General features: G+C 37.7%; 1 protein-coding gene across 1 annotated transcript; it reads left to right on the top strand.

Annotated features, from left to right (window-relative positions):
* Positions 1-6,757: 6,757 nt before the first annotated feature.
* LOC138839765 (testis-expressed protein 13A-like) lies at positions 6,758-7,999 on the top strand. The gene has a single exon (XM_070039325.1). The coding sequence runs from the start codon at positions 6,758-6,760 to the stop codon at positions 7,997-7,999; it is 1,242 nt and encodes a 413-aa protein (XP_069895426.1).
* Positions 8,000-19,477: the final 11,478 nt, after the last annotated feature.

The raw sequence follows: 19,477 nt of genomic DNA on the forward strand, positions 1-19,477 counted from the left end.
TCCCCTTAGTGTACAGTATGCAATTATTTTTATCTTTAATTTCTCCTCTTTGGTTTACCCCCTGTTGTCACTGTTTTGGATTTCAGCACCCTTTCTTTGTTTTCTTTTTTTTTTTTTTTTTTTTTTTTTTTTTGGTCATGGGGCCTGAAATCTGGGCCTGGGCACTGTCCCTCAACTCTTCAGCTCAAGGCTAGTGCTCTACGACTGGAGCATCACTTCTGGCTTTTTCTATTTCTATGGTGTTGAGGAATCAAACCCAGAGCCTCATGCATGCAAGGCAAACACTGTACCACTGAGCCACCGTCCCAGCGCCTCAGCACCCTTTGTATTTTATATGTTTATTTCATTTGGGTATAAAAATGGGAATAACAAAAATGGTGAGACAAATGACAAAGGGTGAACAAATGCAACAGCGATACTAACTGGATACTATGTTGGAAATGAACTTTACAGCTTGTCAGGAAGGGAATAGAGGGTATAGATAGCAAGAGAAAACAAGGGAGAGGGTAACAATGTTTCACAACAATTTTACTAATTTACTTACTTATGTGACTGTAACTGAACTGTATATCACCTTTACAAGAAAAAAACATAAAGAAAAATTTTAGAGTCATTTTCCAGGCATGATTGCATGGATAGTTGGCCTTTACACTACATATATAGAAATGTTATTGCTGTCAATTGCTGTGGACAGAATCTTATACTAATGGCTTGTTTAGGATTTGTTATAGGCAGTCCCTCAGAGAAGACTGGGTCTAGCTTGAGACTCCAGAGAGTATCAGGTACCACCCTGAGATGCTGCCAAGGGAGCTTGATGAAGTATCTTGAGTGAATTTGGCACATTTTTCTTGTCTGGTGGCTGAAAGGCTGTTAGCAAGAGTTGTGTATGCTTTGCAGTTGTCAGATTTCCCTAAACTTCCCCTCTCATGTGCTATGGTGAGGTGTGATCTGTGGGATCAGGCTCATGCTGTGATTCCTCAGGATCTCTGGATTATACCTTCACATCTTTTTTGCTTTAACTCTGGGGCTCTGGGGTTCTATGGCTCCAATGGTGCAGGTTCCTGTCTGGCTTCAAGGTACTTTTGCATATGCTATACTCCTCCACTACTGAGGTTAAAAGCTGTCATAGGGAAGGCCCAGAGAGAACTACAGCTTCATCTTGACTTAGACATATATGTCTTTTCATTTTATTTATTATTTATTTATTTACTTTGCAGTAATGAGGACTGAAGTCCTGGCTTCATGTTTAGAAAGTCAGTAGTAGCGCCATTCTCTTGGCCCTTTTTGCTTTAGTTTGTGTTTAGAAAAGATATGATTATTTGCTCTGGGCAGGCCTTGTACTAGAATCCACCCTTTAAGAAAGTCAATATGAGAATATAGATCAATGATTGTCAAAAGGGTAACTGATGAGACTAGAAGCATAGCTCAAGTGGTGTAGCATCAGCCATGAGTGAGAAAGCCAAGACAGGATATGAATAGGCTCATGCTATGACTCCCTATGGTCTCTGGCTGGCAGCTTCAGGCTTTCATAGCTCTAGGGCTACATAGCTCTAGGGTTCTGTGAATTCAAACCCTAATATCAGTAAGAAAAAAAATAACAAAAAAACAACAATGTGCTATGTTATTCATCTTGGGATGGCATGAGAAAGTATAATCATCTAGGTTGCTTAAATACTGAAAATTAAGTTCCTCACAGTTGTAGAAGCTAGAGAATCTGTGGTGAAATTCCAGTAGGGTAAGGTTCTGATAAATCTGCCCTTCCTAGCCTACAGATGTCCACCTTCTCACAATGTCTTTACAGGGAGATTTTTCATTTCCTCCTCTTTTAGTACCCAACATTTATGGGCTGGTCATTTACCCTTTATTACTTCCTAAGACCTTATCTCCAGATATGGTCACATTGTGGATTTAGAGTTTCAATAGGTGAAATTCAGGAAATAGCCTCAATTGCATTCACAGTACTAATTATTAGACTAATTTGGAGAAATACAAATTGTCACATACTTGTAGGAAACCATTTGGTGTTTTTTTTAAAAAATCAAGCATACAAATAGAGTGAGAGAGTATACAGGAGTATACAGGAGATAAATAGGAAAAGTCTAAATAAGTATCTACCTCCTTTACTTTTTGCAAATCTCAGGCAAAATTAAACCTCAAATAAGGAAAGTTGCAATGACAATTACAACTGTATGCATCTTCAAAGCTGGCCAAAATTGGCATGTATCTGTAATCCTAGCTAAAATGGAGGTTGAGATCTGAGGATGGAAGTTCAAGGCCAGTCAGGAAGGACAAATCCAAGAGACAATTATCTCTCAGATTACCCAGTCCAAAAAAAGCAGAAGTAGAGGTGTGACTCAAGAGTTAGAGCTCCAGCCCTGAGCCAATAAAAAAATTACCAGATTAGAAAAAGTCAGGGAGGGGGTAACAAGTTCAACAAGAAATATATTCACTACCTAATGTATGTAACTGTAACCTCTCTGTACATCACTTTTACAATAAAATTAAATTTTAAAAAAGCCAAAAAAGTCAAGCATACATATCACATGATCTAGTCATTCTATTTCACATATTTACACAATAGTTGGGTAAGGATAGACCCATTCAAAGAATGACCTATGAATCTTCCTTAAAACTGCACTTATAATAGTCATAATCTGGAAACACGTAAATATCCAGCAAGAGAGGAACACATAAACTAGCATATTCATATTATATCGTACTATGGGATACTAGTATAAAATAAAACATAATGAATACATACTATAGCAAGATACAGATAGATAAATCTCTAAACAACTATGTCAAATGGATAAAAAATTGGGTCAAAAATATATTAGTACATTTCTACAATACTTATAAATTAGCACTATTTGTGTGCTAGTGGCTTATATCTATAATGCTAGCTACTGAAGAGGCTGAGATCCTGGAATCACACTTTGAAACCAGCCCAGGAAGGAAACTCTGTGACACTCTTATCTCCAAAAATTACCAAAAATTTAAAAGTGGAGTTGCTGTTCAAGTAGTAGTGTCCTAGCCTCTAAAAGCTCAAGCACAGCACTCAGGACCTGAGTTCAAGCTACCAAACTGGCAAAAAAAAATAACACTAAGCTTCAGTAACAGAAAGCAAAATAGTAGCTGCCTCTGAAGAAGAGCGAATTACTACAAAAAATAAGGTCCCTTTAGGCTGATGAACATGTTAACTAATATTGTAGAGTATATTAATTATTCCATTGGTGTAAACATATGCTATATGTTTTGACTAAATGAATATCAAATAGAAATACACATACTGGTAATCAAAAGGCAAAGGAAAGCAAGAAAATTATTGTCACATACATCAAAGTTTATTTCTGTCAGGTGAAGAGATGGAGCAAGATAAAATTAGAATACAAAAAAAGTTTTAACCTGTTTGGTGATCTCTTTGACATTCTCCTTTTGATTAGTCATTAAACTTCCATATATTCTGTAATTCCTGGACTTACATTTGATATCATAAAGAAAACAAAAGACTAAGCAATGACCAAAAAGACCTGGTGGCTATAATCATACTCCAAATATGTATGGAAAGTATATAATTACTTTGTATAGGTTTAACAACAAATTAGAATGAAAGCAGTTTAACAGTTGTTGAAGGATTGACCCCCACTCTATTGTTGTAGGCCCATAGAGATGCCAGGCAAAATCCCAGGTATATGCAAACTTTTTTGATATGCAGGCAGGGCAATCCACCTAATCCCAGCTGTAATCATCCCATTGTGGGCACAACTGAAAAAACCCTATTCCCTTTCCTTTCTCCTCCATTTTCCCAACATATGTTGCCAAGGCCAGGGAGAGGAAAAAAACTGTATACCCTCCACTGAGGGGCCACCCACCTTCTTGCAGCCCCTCATCGAGCCTTTCTGCTGCATTCCACCTTCTTCCAAGGCCTTTCTTCATTGGGAGCACACAGCCCATCGAGCTTAGTTTGGGTTCAACAGCCACTTGAAAGACCTTGTGGCCTTTGCCTTCATAAGTGGTGCATGTCTCATGGATGGCCACCCCATGTGGCTTGAGATATTATTGGTTCCGTGCAAAAAGCCAGAAATGTCCTTATCTCTCCCCTATTCTCTCTCCTTCACCCTGTCCCTGGGACTCTGATCTCCAGGCAGGAGACTCTTCAACTTTGACCAACTTCACGCACCATGTAAGGAGCCTTCAGGACAAGCTAACCAGCCCAGTCCATGGTGGAAGTGCCGGGACACAGACCCTGGGGCTCTAGGAATCCCTCCCTTCCTTCCTGTCTGTGGGGTCTCCAGAGACTCCAGGAGTCTTTCCCATTTCTTGATGCCGTGACACGCTTTAATCAGGACCTTTGGGGATTCCCTCTTCTCATTATTTGGATCCATCTATCCACTTTCCCAAAGTTTCAGGGATGCCTGGAACAGCAGGATAGGATCTGTAGTCCTGCCAAATTTTCCAAATTGTCTCCCAGAGACACCCTATTAGCATTCCTGTGGTCTAATCTTAAGACTCTCGGCTCACTAATTTAGAGTCAAAAAACCCTGACTTGTTTGTCTACTGAAATCTGGCCTCATTAACTTCGGCCACCATTGGCCGAGGTTTTTACTCTTACTTATTTAAACAATTCTGCAATGATGTCCCCTACAGCCAACCTCTCCTCTACCTCTGCTCCAGAAAATCTTCCCTGTGCTTGTCCTGTTCTGTCCACCAAGTCCTTCTCTGACCTCCATTGCAGAGCACCTCACGGAGCTCTATTCTGTTGTAAGCCTCTCAACCATCTCCTCTAGAAAAGTAACTCCTTAGCTTTTGGCAGTTTAATCTGCCTGTCACTCCTTCTCCCTTTCCCTCTTCTCTTTGGATCACCTCCAGCACCAAAAATCCTTTTCTCCTTCCTTGCTCTTCCATCTACTCTCTTACTATTTGAAGTTGGTCCAGATCTCTTGGCTAAAACTGTCTGCTTCAAGCAAACTCCTTCTCCTGACCTCTGTTCCCATGCTTGTCTGTCTGCCTGTGTAGCTGTCACAAGGCGGGGGTGGGCGTAGGTAAAACAACAGGCTTGGCCCTGCTTAAACTTCCTCTAAACAAACCCCTCCAACCTGGTAATTTTCTCAACTCCCTTTTATGGCTAATACACCTTCTTTCCTTCCAGACTAAATAAATGGGCCTCTGCTCTGCCTCTATCGTTAATATGTCACTGACAGTGGCTGGCAGGCAAACACCCGTAGAACAGCTTCTCTCTCTTACTACTCTCTCCCTTTCTCACCCCAAAGTCCCATTGTAAAAACAAACCAATCCTTTTTGTCTTTGGGACTTAGACAATAATACAATCCTTTTCACTTTCCTGAGTCCCCTCACTTCAAAATCTGGACTCTTAATTTCTCCTCTAGAAGGCTGCAGAAGAAAAATCCTCCCTCTTACCTCTTACAATAGCTCTCTCTGTACAGTTACTCAAATATTCACTTTTGACTACCTTCTTTATGCCACATCCTCCCTTTAAGTGTCTTTGGATTAAAAGTGCTTCCTCTTCTCTTTATTGCCTAATTCAATTTTGTTAATATTAAGTATGTGTCTACATTTATTACCAGATCTGTCTTAGATGTTTTTCATTGAGTTTGTGTTTTGTTTTAAATTATATTTTTGTATTTGCCTTCAAGTAGGGCAATCCATGTTTCTCAAGGTTTAGTGTAACAGGGCTTTAAAAAAAAGTGGAATTGGGGTTTGAACTCAGGGCCCTGTGCTTGGTAGGTCGACACTGCTAAGCAACCCCTGCAGCCATTTTTCCTTTTATTTTCTTATTATTTTTGGTGGCACTTGGGATTGTACTCAGGGCTTTGTGCTTGGTAGATGGGTTCACTCTTAGCTGAGCAATGCTTCCAGCTCACTTTAGGTTATTTTTAATATGTATTTGGTATTAAGTAATTTTACCAGCGAGTTTCACTTCTAGAAGTCAGGTTATGATACAGTGCATGTGGATCAGGGTGTCCCCTTCCGTCATTATCTCTGGTTATTTTATTTATTTGTACATAGCCTCATACTTTTGTTTGAAGTGGGCCTCATTCATGTAGGATGGTAGGCAAATGCCAGCACAATGAACGTTAGTGTAGATTGGTTCTCCCTAACTTTCTGGAGAGGGGGATGTACAGAGGATTTAACTGAGAGCCTTGAATTTGTTCAAAAGGTGTGGCATGTCTCAACACACACACGTATAATTGTTAGTTTTTGCCTGACCCTTGTGCAATATGGTGTTTCATAGATGACGTGTGTGTGTGTGTGTGTGTGTGTGTGTGTGTTCACCATCCAGTGAGCCTCACGCACTCATGTATCTTTCGTAGGTTTGACCTCGGGACCTGGGAGGCATCCCTGAGATTTTTTTTTTTCCTCCCAGCTCAAGACCAGCACTCTACCACAGGCCCACTTCCGGGTTTCTGGTGGTTAACTGGAGATAAGAGCCTAAGGGACTTTGCAGATGTGGCCAGCTTTAAACCGCCATCTTTAAATCTCAGCCTCCTGAGCAGCTACGATTAGAGGCATAATGGTAGATGAGTTTTAAATAGTACGTTAGGTGTTAAACTGTCACTGTGCTAGATGGTGTTTGACTTATTGCGAACGCCAGTGCGTGGGCTGGTGGCGCGCAGAAATCCGGATGTTAAAAGTTCACAGTGCTCCCTGAGGTGAGGCATATCCGGGAGCTAGGCGGAAGTCACAAAATCCAAGTTTGCACGTGGGGTTAAAGGGCATCCGGGAGTTCGGGAGGGAAATGGCTGTTAGTCTTAGCGATCCAGAGAGTGGCTTCTGTCAGAAAGAGGTAATAGATTTTCTAAATGAGCAAATTCCTCAAAATGTTAGTCAGGACTTTTGTAAATTGGAAGGGTGTGAGTCTTGGGTTGATTTGGAGAAAAACCTGCAGGCTATCATAACTGATGCCTCAGTCCCAGTAGCGGCTAAGACGGCCTGTGCGTGGGGCGCGTTGGCTTTGGCCGTTCGCTTGGCCAGGAAACAAAACCAGGTCTATACAGAAAAGGAAAAGAATCTGCGGGATCAGTTAGATGAGCAGAAGCTGTTAATTACTCTCTTGATGGGGATGGTAAATAAACTGAGGAGTACGTGGGAAAATGAACGGGAGGAGGCTCAGTTACTACTTAAAGAAAACCTCAGAAACCTTTATAGAGCAGAAGGGGAGCGAAATGGTCTCAAGAATTTTCTTGTTACCGTGTTTGGCACTCACCGCCCCAAACAGGATGGAACAAACGAATATGAAAATAAGAGAATTGAGAGTCAGGATTTAGGTGCTCATGGCTATATTCAGGATTCTGTTAGATACTGGACTACAGAGGAAATGACGAATGTATCTGGTCTACCGGTGGCTTCTCTTACTTGTGTTCCTTCTGCTCCTCCTACTGTTTCTGCGGCTTCTATTCCTGCTCCTCCTCATATTGTTACCGCTCCTCCTCTTGCTGTTGCTCCTCGTACTGTTGTTCCTCCTGCTATTTTTTCTGCTCCTCCTATTGTTGCTGCTCCTATTGTTGCTCCTATGCCTGTCTTTCCTACAGATGGAGAGCAAATACACACATCAGTTTATTTTAATGGGAATGATATGGGGAGTGATCCAACTTCTTACCATGATCTGGAGACCTGGTCTCAGACCACCCCAATGATATCCTTTAGTCTCCCTGAATCTTCTAGTTCACAGGCACCTTTGTGTCATACCAGCCAATTAGCAGCCCCAGCAGAAACTCTGGCAGTTTCTTCTCAGAATTACCCTGCGTCTAGCCGGAAAGGTAAGCAGCTGAATACGAAAAAGTTTGTGCCCAGAAAGTTTAATCCCGACTATAAGTCTCCAAGATTCTCGAAGTTTTTGAAGAAGCGTAGACACGGTGATTGGGACTGTAGTGAATGTCAGGTAATGAATTTCTCTTGGAGAAATGTATGTTATAGGTGTAAAAACTTCCGTAACACAAACAAATGTGCAGAGTTTTCCTTCAAACAGACAACACAGTAAATATTTTAAGTAATTTCTAGTTAATTCATGTTCTCTGGTTCTTTTGATATACAAAATGATAAGCAACAATGAAATAAAATTGAATATCAATTATCTTTACATTACCAAATTTTATTTACTTCTACCTATGGGAGGAGCCACATAGGGTATAAGAGTTAGTTAAATGAAGTTTAATAATAAACAGTTTCTATTTTCATAAACTAGTTTCTATTTCATTAAAACCAATAATTACCTTTATTAATAGGCTAGTTCACAAAGTTAATTTCATTAAGTAAACTTTTTTTAGTATTTATGAAAATAGAATTTCTTTATAACTTTAAATTTTTCCTTCATTAAAGAAAATTTAATAGAGAAAGAATACAATTGAAACTAAAAATCATACAAACATAACCCAGAGACAATCTCGCATGTCTATTTTGTTACTCCTCTTTTCTAAACAGACAGATACACATACAAGTGTCTATAGAAAAAATACTCATTTCAAGAGTGAAATCAAACTGTTTATACATCTGAGGAATCTTCCCTTAACAAATCATTTACATTTAGAAACTTCAGGAAGATACATATATTCACATGAAATGCTAATTTGACTCTGTACAGATAATTATTTTTCAGAAAGTATCATAAATACATATATATACATATATATACATATATATATACATATATATATGTATATATATATATATAAACATTATTCCCAATCTTTCTTTGATACCATTTACTAGATACTGATGTCTGTCTGCCTGTCGGTCTGTCGGTCTGTTTATGTTGTTTGTAATAATAAACTGGAACTCAGGGCTTTGTGCATACAAAGCAAGCTCTCTACCACTGAGCTGCATCCTCACCCCTGAGTCTGTTTAATGTTTTACGTATTCATATTGCTATTTGTTGCCTTTTGTTTTTTTCTTAGTTAGTGTGTCCACAAGAACCAGCACTTGATTTTATTTAAATTTATGTCATTCCTTCCACTTTTTTGGAGAATGTCTTTTAGTTTTGTTTGTGTTAGCTTCCTCATGTTATGCAAATTATTTTATTTTATTGTATTTTATTTTTTGTGTTTGAACCCAGGGTCTGGGAGCTGTCCCTGAGGCATTTTGCTCAGGAACTGGCACTCTACCACTTGAGCCATGGCTCCAATTCTGTTTTTTTTTTCTCTTTTTTTCTTTTTTTCTTTTTGTTTTTCTCGTGTTTACTTGGAGATGAAATTCTCATGAACTTTCCTGCCTGGGCTGGCTTCAAACCATAATCCTGAGATCTCAGCCTCCTGAGTAGTTAAGGAATGAGTCATAGGCTCATTTTTTTTTTAATATTTGTATTGTTATTGTAGAGTTGATAGAGTTTTTTTTGTGTTTAATTTTTAAGATGAGAAATTTAGGACGAGTGGGATTTGGTCTTTATTACAGAGAGAGAGAGAGAATTTTAATCTGGAATTTCAATGTGAAATTTTAATCTGATGTTCTTAACTAAAATGATAAAAAAATAATTGGCAAAAGGTAGGTTTTACATTCCTTCACATTTTTTTGGAGGGGTTCCAGTCGTGGGGCCTGGATTCTGGGCCTGGGTGCTCTCCCTCAGCTCTTCAGCTCAAGGCTAGCGTGCTCCTTGAGCCATAGGCACCACTTCTGGCTTTTTTTTCTGCTTATATGGTGCCAAGGAATGGAACCTAGCACCTCATGCATGCAAGGCAAGCGCTCTACCACTAAGCCACCTTCCCAGTCCCTTCTTTCACATTTTAAATGTTATTTTTTTTTGGCCTGTTTTGGGTCTTGAATTGAGTGTTCCTGAGCTCCTTGAATCTCACAGTTACTTCCTGCTTTTTTAAGTTGCTTATTGGAAAAGAGTCTCATGTACTTTCCTGCCCAGGCTGGCTTCGACCATCATCCTGAGATGTGAGCCTCCTGAGTAGGTAGGATTGCAGTCATGAGCCACTGGCGCCTGGCCTAAACTATATTTTTAAATGTGAAATTTTGCCACATTTTAAAAAGTCAAAAATGCTACATTTCAGCTTTGTGGTGCCTGCCACCACAGAGTGTGAAATTGGGGAAGAGGCATGGCATTTTAAAACTGTGCAATGATTAGAGTATTTGCCCTAAATTTTGGAAAGTGTTAATAAGGCAATACATTTCTAGATGTTCTGTATGTATTTTAAGGTGGAAAAATACTTTCACACCATATAAAATTGTCTTTTGATGAGTTTTAGGAAGCATTTAAGTAAGGCAAATGAATAATAAAAATTATAATAGGCTATAATCTAATTTGTATGTTTGAAGACAAAATTTGGAATGTTTGGTGTTGGGATTTTTGCTCGGTGACAGAGTGAATCCTTTCTGTGGTCTTGGATTTAATCTCTAGCATCACAAGTAATGTTATGAAAATGTCTAAGAATTTATAGAAGGTAATCCCCATCAATTTGTAACAGAAAATTTGTAAGCTGTGAGGTGTAATGGGAAAATTGTTTTCCTGTTGCTTCTTGGTATCAACTATATTGTAGTTTTCTGATACTGTCTGTTGATTTGAAGGATTTTGAAGTAATGAAATATTCTGATAATGATTCTACTCTTATACCTAAGAGCCATGAAAACATAAAAATTCATTCTCCAAATCTTCCTGTGGGCATTGTGCTCTACTACTTTAGTCATACCCACCTTTTGGTTTTAGTTTCTGATTTTAAGACAGGCACTACTGCTGACTTTTCCTGAACTGGCTTGCAACCCAGATCCTCCTGTCTCTGACCTCAAGTAGGTGGGATTGTGGCTGTGGCTACATGCTACCATGCCTGCTCTAACAGATGTTCCAAATATTGCTTATACTTTTATTTGCTAAATCTGACAATACTGTCTGAAGAGTGGTATTGATTTCCTTTTTAAGTATAACTTGTATAAATGATCATTGAAGAGCAATTGGACTTTTACTTTTTTATTGACAACTAATGCAGTACAATGTGTTTTTTTCTTACATGTAAACGATATGGAATGTTTAAAGCATACAAATATATGCAATTATATATTTACATAATACAAACATATATGTATATATGGTAAACATATATAGCCTCACATAATTAACGTTTGTAGCAATAATATTTAAAATCTACTCTTTTGGCAATTTTGAAGCATATAACAATGATTATTCACTATAGTAATATTTCCCTATGATAAATCTCCACAAGCTTATTCCTATTGTCTAGCTGAAATGTTGTACTCTGACCATTATCTCCCCATTTTCCACACCCCCATATTTTGGTGGTAAATTTTCTACTGTTTCTCTCCATGAGCCTGACTATTTCAGATTCTACAGCATTGGACTTTCTGGGCTTGATATATTTGGACTTTTACAATTTGGAGCAAGCATCAGAATTCATGGCAGAAGAGCCAAAAAGAAGGAACGAGAAACCTCAACACACTCAAGACACATTCAGCAGTGACATATGGATGCATAAGTTTGGTATTGATAATATATAGCATAGTATGACATATTTTGTTTGATAAAATCTATCTGGAAACATGTAGCAATCAATTGGAATTATGAGCTCTTGCCCTGGAAATCTCTGGCTCTGTCGTTGTAGCAGCCTAAATGTCCCTATGGTTGTCTTCCCCATTACCAGTTGCATTATGAAAAAATCTGCATTGTACCCCAGTGCCCAGAATTTGGCTCCTTCAACTATTCTCCATAAATGGGAACCAGGGCTCCTTGGAGGGTAGCTGGTACCATGTCCTGGGGCTGGAGAAGGTAAGATGGGCCTGGAACATCTTGCCATGTGCAGAGCTGCCTGGGGGTACAAAGGACAAATAAACCTAAGGAGGACTCAGGCAAAGAGCGACACATTGAGCCTTATAAAAAGAGAGGCCTACCTAAAGAAATCTCTCACTGGGCAAAGAGTGAAAATTAAGCATTAAACTGTGCAGTGATTATAATCAATTGGAACAGTGGCATATACTAAAATGATGTATAATTGACGGTATTAAAATATGGAACAGGCTAAGCTGGGTGCTGGTGGCTCAAGCCTGTAATCCTAGCTACTCAGGAGGCTGAGATCTGGAGAAGTATGGCTTGAGACCAGCCTGGGTAGAAAAGTTGACAAGACTCCATCTCCAAAACATTACTGACTATATTCAGGCGCTGGTGGCATGGTTCAAGGGGTAGAGAACCATTTGAGCAAAGCAACCTGAGTCCATATGAGGCGCTCTGATTGCAAACATTAGGTTTCGATTGTAAACACCAGTACTGGCCAGAGAAAAGAAAAAAGATGAAAAGTGCTTATGATGTGCACAGAAATGCCCGGTATTGTTCATTAAAATGCTATATATTTATCAGTCCAATTTATGGAAATTCTACACTATGAAGAAGTTAATACAAATGGACATATGGACTATGGGATTCATTAATATTAAACATTGTTTGGAAGGAAAAGGATGGGGAGAAATGCACAGGAGAGCTTTATGTAAAATGTATAGAAAGACATAAAACTGGTGGAAGCAATACCTGTCAAAATAAAAATATAATGTTTTAATGATTGGAGATATTGTGAAGGCTAAAATATTCTGTGTGTTACATTACTAAAATAAAAAAATATATGTTTATTGATATGACAAAATTTGCAAACAATATATATGAAGAGACATACTTATTGGGACCATGCGTGAAACTTTCTTTTAATGCCCAAAATGAATATTCTTATATTTGCCTGATTGTCCTCTACCTGGTGTAATGAATGTTTGCATAAATAAACTGGTATTACTAATCCACATTACTTTCATGTGTCCTGTGCATTGCTATTGCCATAGGGAAAGAATTCTTTGAGTGCAGTAGATAGGGAGAACAACTTTTTTTTACAATATTATTTCTTTAAAGACACCACACATGAACACATTATCTCTCCCTGTCTTTTCCTTAAAATAATGATCTCTGGTTTAGTTTATGATGCATAATAGTAAGATGGGAATATAGAGTATATGTTGGATTCTGAAGTCACTAATTTATTTTGGAAAATTGTGGAAATTGAATCTTAGGTTGTAAATTCATTGAAAAACTCTCTTTGACCTAGAAAAATCACATGATTTATCTCTTAATTTTGAAGTTTTGGTTCTAATAGTGGGATAGTTTGTTTACTGGTAAACTTAAAAACTTAGATAAAATGGGCTAGATAGGTGGCTTAGTGGCAGAGCACTTGCCTAGAATGCATGAAATCCTGAATTGTATTCCTCAGTACCACTTATACTGAAAAGCTGAAGTGGTGCTTTGGCTCAAGAGGTAGCTAGCCTTGAGCAAAAGAAGCTCATGGACAGTGTCTATGACCTGAGTTAAAACCCCAGGACTGGCAAAAAACAAAACAAAACAAAACAAAAAGAATACCTTAGATGAATCATGTAGTTTAGTTAAGCAAGGTTGTAGTGTTCAGTCTTCAAGTGTGCTTGAGAAGCAACAAAATCTGTCTCAGTAGAACATGCTGCCAGATGTAGCTGATGAAAGAAGACACCCAACGTTTATTGAATTGAGTAGAATTCTCTGGATGAATGAACTTCAGTGGTATTGAATTCCAGAAACAGAATATTTGGTCATGATATAGCCTTTGGTGTGAACTACACATTTGATTTTTTGTTTTTGTTTCTTTGTGGGACTTGAATTCTGGTCCTGAGCAGTGTCCCTTAGTTCTTTTTGCTCTATGGCTTTGACCCAGAGCACCACTTCTGGTTTTCTGGTGGTTAAGTGGAAATAAAGAGTCTCATGGACTCTCCTGCCTGGGCTGGTTTTGAAATGAAATCCTCAGACCTCAGCCTCCTGAGTAGCTAGGATTACAGGCATGAACCATTGGTGCTCAGCTCACCTTTGATCTTTAACATTTTATTTATGATTATTTCATGTTTTCAAGTATTTTTCAATATCTTCATGCAGAGCTAATTGTCAAGACCATTTTAGTAAATGAAATAAATTTACAAGCTTACCATCATGTAAGAACAATAAAAATATCTCTCTTTATTTATATCATGTTCCTCTAAAGAAAATATCCATTAACATGCTTCCAAGAGCAAAATTACATGGAAAGGCAACATTAACTCACCCTGGCTTGACCAATCATTTGTCTATGGCATCCTGCAGACTTTGCAATTAAATTCAGTTCAGTTTTGTGAATTCTTCCATTGTTCCCCTATGCAAATACACTCGTACAAGCTTTTTTTTTCTGGCAGCAGGGTTTGAACTCAAGGCCTTGTGTAATTACTTGGTTGCTTGGTTTCCAGCCACTTGTTGCTGATTATTTTGTCTTCTCTTTGTTTTTTTTTTAAACCAAAGAAATTTATTTTTCTGTTCTAGATGCTAGAATTCTAAAATCAAGATGTCAGTAAAGGGAAACCCCTTTCTTGACATTTATTTTTGCTGGCTATACTGCAGACAAAATTTCATGGCCTTTTCTGCCAAGGCTTTCTTCAAACTGTGATCCTATGATTAGCCTCCTGAGTAGCAAAAATTACAAATATGAGCCACCATGCCCAGCACAAATATGTACTTTTATTTCCACTGTTTATTGCGTAAACAATAATATCTGGGTGTTCTGAATGAGAGTTTTTTCATTTTACTTAATATATAGTTGGAATTTGTCACTTGTTGTTTATACATGTAGTCCCAGCTACTCAGGAGGCTGAGATTTGAGGGTCATGGTTCAAAGCCTGCCAGGCAGAAATGTCAGAGACCCTTCTCTCCAATTAAACAGAAAAACGGTGGAAGTAGAGCTGTGGCTAAAGTTGTAGAGTGCCAGCAAAAAGCCAAGTCAATATGAGGCTCTAATTTCAAGCCCCACTAATCATATACACACACACACACACACACACACACACACACACACACACACACACACACACACACACAAATACACACAGACATACTGTAGTGGTGATCTTTTGATATCAGTATTGAGAAATCTTCTGCACTTTCAAAATAACCTAGCATTTGATCATGTGATTGTGCCACAAATATTGATGGAAACAATTTTTATTACAGTGTCTGGTTATATTAATAATGCTTCCATAAAAATAAAACCCTGTACATGTGGCACTTCTTACTTATACAAGTACCTTTCTATAGGATAACATCTCTGAAATAAGATTTCTGGGTCAAAAGTTAAAACATTACTAATTTTATTTGCAGTTCTTAAAATCCTTGTTATAGGCCTTGTATTTTTTCACATTTCTCAAAGAAATGCTTCATCAGACTGTGCATTTCTGAGTGTTTCCATGTGTTTTCCCACAGCTTGGAAAAAGCTGAAAATATTCCATCAGTTTTCATGAAAAGCAGTCTAGCTTACTGCTTTGCAGCAGCTGCAGCACTACTAAAGATAAATGCCATACATTTTTACCAGGTCTTTTCCTTCCTGAGACTGACTAGAATAAGAAGCTTTTCAAAGGATGGGAGAGATATTTTGTACATCAAGTTAGATACTTAACTCCCATTGTAGGAGCTATGGAATAGATAGATATGTGCTGTGTCAGAACTTTAGTAGTTTGCAGAAAAAAAGGAAAAAATCATCTGGAATCTGTAATGGTCAATTCTGTAGAGAGATAAGTGCTTATACATTTTGTCATTTGTAGTGTTAGGTGATTTTGTCTGTTAAAACATTATCACCTTCTATAATGAGCAAGATGGGGTGATTTAATGGAGCATACTTGGAGGTGGAAAATAGGAGTGATATTTTGGCCTGATTAATATCAATTGGTATGCATTTGTCTGATATTTCCCTATTTGCTGTCCTTACTAAATATATTGTGGCAGAATTTAGGCCAGTGGGGTCTAACCAAACTTGTATATCTAGAAATCTAATTAAGAAAATTCCTACTTTTTATTCTTATGACTCTCTTTTGTGGATCTGCTTTGTACAAGATCCACTGACCTCATTCAGCTAGTTCAATTTCAGTCTCTTTCACTAATTCCTTTTGTTCTAAACCTTTCTAAACACATATTTTCTACAAAGTTTTAACCCATTTCTCCTTTCCCTCCAGAATCTGAAAATGTTTTCTTCCCTTTTTTCCCATTTAATTCCTAAATGCTGGAATTCTAGACATGTCTCTAAAACCTGTGTCACAGCTTGTATATACAAAACCTGTCCAAACTGAATACACTAAACCTTTGATTTTGAAGTTCATTCTCCTTGATTAATTGATATTTGGAAGTCACTTTTTGTTATTTTCCCTTCCAGTTCTTCATATCCAATTGCTAAATCCTGATATTTTATTTCTCATAACCTACATGTTCTATGGCATTGCTTCTAACTCAATACAGACTTTAATTCTCTCCTGAAAGTTGTATACATTCCTTTGTCTCTACTTCTTGCCCACTGTTATCTCCCACCTCAGAATGTACATCATATGAAGCTAAAGCAATCTTTCTAAAACAAAGCTGAGAAAGCCCATCCTCTGATCAAAAGCCTTTGGTGACATTCTACGACTGACAGAACAGTGTCTAAGGTACTTAGCTAGTCATTGGAAGAGTTTCCTGATATTGGCACCAGTCTTTATATTTACCTGTTTCTTGTCTTTCTTTCATACCAGAATGGAAACAATAAAAAGTAACCAGAGACTTTGTATTTCATGCTTCTTTATATATCTTTAGTGTCTAAGAATGAAACTTAAACATATAGGAACAAAACAAATACTTGCTGAGTAAGCTCTATTTTTAACAGATATTCATTCATTATTTCTACTTTACTTCCTCTTTATTTTTATTTTTAAAATTAGTATTGTAAAGGTACAGAGGTGTTAGTTACGTAAATCAGGAAATGAGTACATTTCTTTTTGGACACTGTTTAACAGATATTTAGAAGTGCCATGTATTTTTGACATCTCTATGTATTTGATTTTTTTTTCTTTGTGATGTCATAGGAAAGATTTCTTTTTTAAAAAACATATTTTTATTGCAAAGATACTGTACAGAAGGGTTACAGTTACATGAGCAAGGTAATGAGTCCATTTCCTATCGAGCATTGTTACCACCTCCTTTGTTTATCACCTACCATCCCTTTCCTCCCCACCTCCCCAACTCCTCCCTCCCCCCTCCCCCCGCAAAGTTGTAAAGTTCATTTTCAACATATTGTCTTGTATATCTCATTCTGTAGTCTTATTTCAACATTTTGTTTTATATATGTGTGTGTATATATATACATATATATGTATATACATATATCTATATGTATATATATGTATATACATATATCTATATACATATATATATATATATGTGTGTGTGTGTGTGTGTGTGTGTGTGTGTGTGTGTATACCAGATGCAGGACACTGGAATCAAATACAGTAACAACAGGGGTTATATATACCAGATGCAGGACACTGGAATCAAATACAGTGACAACAGGGGTTGTACCATGGGGGAAGAACATACAAAGAAAAAAATCACATAAAACATTATAAGTACATTACAAAGAACAACAAGAAAGATAAAATCTTGTGTCCCTATCTTGGTGTTCATTTTGCTTAGCATCAGGTTATATGGTCATATGTACATACCTTTTTAACTCTTCTGCTTGGCCTAGACATATACTAGTTATTACATATACCTATGTTTCTTTGGGTATGGCTTACTTAACTTAATATAATTTTTCCAAGTCTTTCCATTTCCAAAAAAATGGGGTAGTGTCATTCTTTCTGATGGAGGCAGAGAATTCCATATACCACATTTTCTTGATCCATTCATCTACTGAGGGGCATCTGGGTTGGTTCCATATCTTAGCTATGGTGAATAATGCTGCTATAGATACGCTTTTGCTGGAAGCTTTAGTATGGCCTTGTTTGGGATCATTTGGGTAAATGCCTAAAACTAGGATTGTTGGGATCTCTATGTGGAGTCTTTTCAGGAACCTCCATACTGCTTTCCAAAGTGGTTGAACAAGTTTATATTCCCAGCAACAATGCAGTAGGGTGCCCTTTTGGTCACATCCCCTCCAGCATATGTTGTTATTAGATTTCTTGCTTATAGTCACTCTAACTGGGGTGAGGTGGAGTCTCAATTTTGATTTGCATTCCTTTTATGGCTAGAGGAGTTGAGCATTTCTTCATGTGTCTATTGGACTTTCTTATTTCCTCTTCTGAAAAGTCGCTCTGTAAGACTTTAGGCCACTTAATAATCGGGCAATTGTTTCTTTGAGGATTTGTTGTTGGAGGGATTTAATTTTTTGAGTTCTAAGTATATTTTCGATATGAGACCCTTGTCTGTTGTATGGCTAGTGAAGATCTTCTCCCAATCTGTGGTCTTTCTATTGATCTTAATAGCTATGTCCTTTGCCATGCAGAAGCTCTGCAATTTCATGCAATCCCATTTGTCCAACCATTCTTTGACTTGTGTTTCTGTGTCTTTATTCAGAAAATTTGTCTGTGCCAAGGAACCCTAGAGTTTCTCCTTCCTCCCTGTAATGTTTTCAGGGTGTCTGCTTTGATTTCAAGGTCTTTGATCCATTTGAAGTTGATTCTGGTACAGGGTGATATATAAGGATCCAGCTTTAGTTTTCTACAGGTGTTTAACCAATTTTGCCAGCACCATTTACTGAAAAGGGTGTCTTTCTTCCATTCTATTATTTTAGCTTCCTTGTCGAACATTAGGTGGCTATAGGTCTGTGGGTTCATTTCTGAATCTTCAGTTCCACTCCATTAGTCCTCAGTTCTGTTCTTGGATCAGCACCAAGGTATTTTGTTTACTATGTCTTTGTAGTACAGTTTAAAATTTGGTATTGTTATTCCTCCAGCACTGCGCTTTCTGCTAAGGATTGTTTTTTGCTTTGGGGGGGGGTCTTTTATCGTTCTATATGAATTATGGGAGTGCTGCTTCTATTTCATTGAAGAATGAGGTTGGGATATTGATAGGTATCGCATTGAATTTGTAGACAGCCTTTGGCAGCATGACCATTTTCAAGATGTTAATCCTCCCAATCCAGGAGCATGAGAAGATTTTCCACTTGCTTAGTTCTGTTTTAATTTCCTTTTTCAGGTTTTTAAAGTTTTCATCATAGAGATCCTTCACTTCTTTAGTTAACTCCTAGGTACTTTATTTTTTGTGGGGCTATTACAAAAAGAGTTGCTTTCCTGATTTCGGTAGTGCTCTTCTCATCGTTGGCATACAGAAATGCCATTGATTTTTGATGGTTAATTTTATACTCTGCTCCTTTGTCAAACTATCAGATCAGCTCAAGTAACTTGGGAGTGGAGTCCATGGGGTTCTTTAAATACAAGATCATGTCATCTGCAAAGAGGGAGAGTTTTATTTCATATTTCCCTGTTTGGATCCCCTTTATGTTTGCATCTTGTCTTATTGCTCAAGCTAGGCATTCTAATACTAAATTGTTCGAAATAGAGAGAGTGGACATCCTTGTCTTGTTCCTGAATTTAGATGAAATGGCTTTAGCTTTTTACCATTATGTATAATGCTGGCTGTATGTTTGTTGTAAACAGCCTTTATGATATTGAGGAATGTTCCATGAATTCCTAG

The sequence above is a fragment of the Dipodomys merriami genome, unplaced genomic scaffold, assembly GCF_024711535.1.
Source record: "Dipodomys merriami isolate MVZ:Mamm:240054 unplaced genomic scaffold, mDipMer1.0.p SCAF_3, whole genome shotgun sequence".
NCBI classification, from domain to species: Eukaryota; Metazoa; Chordata; class Mammalia; order Rodentia; family Heteromyidae; genus Dipodomys; species Dipodomys merriami.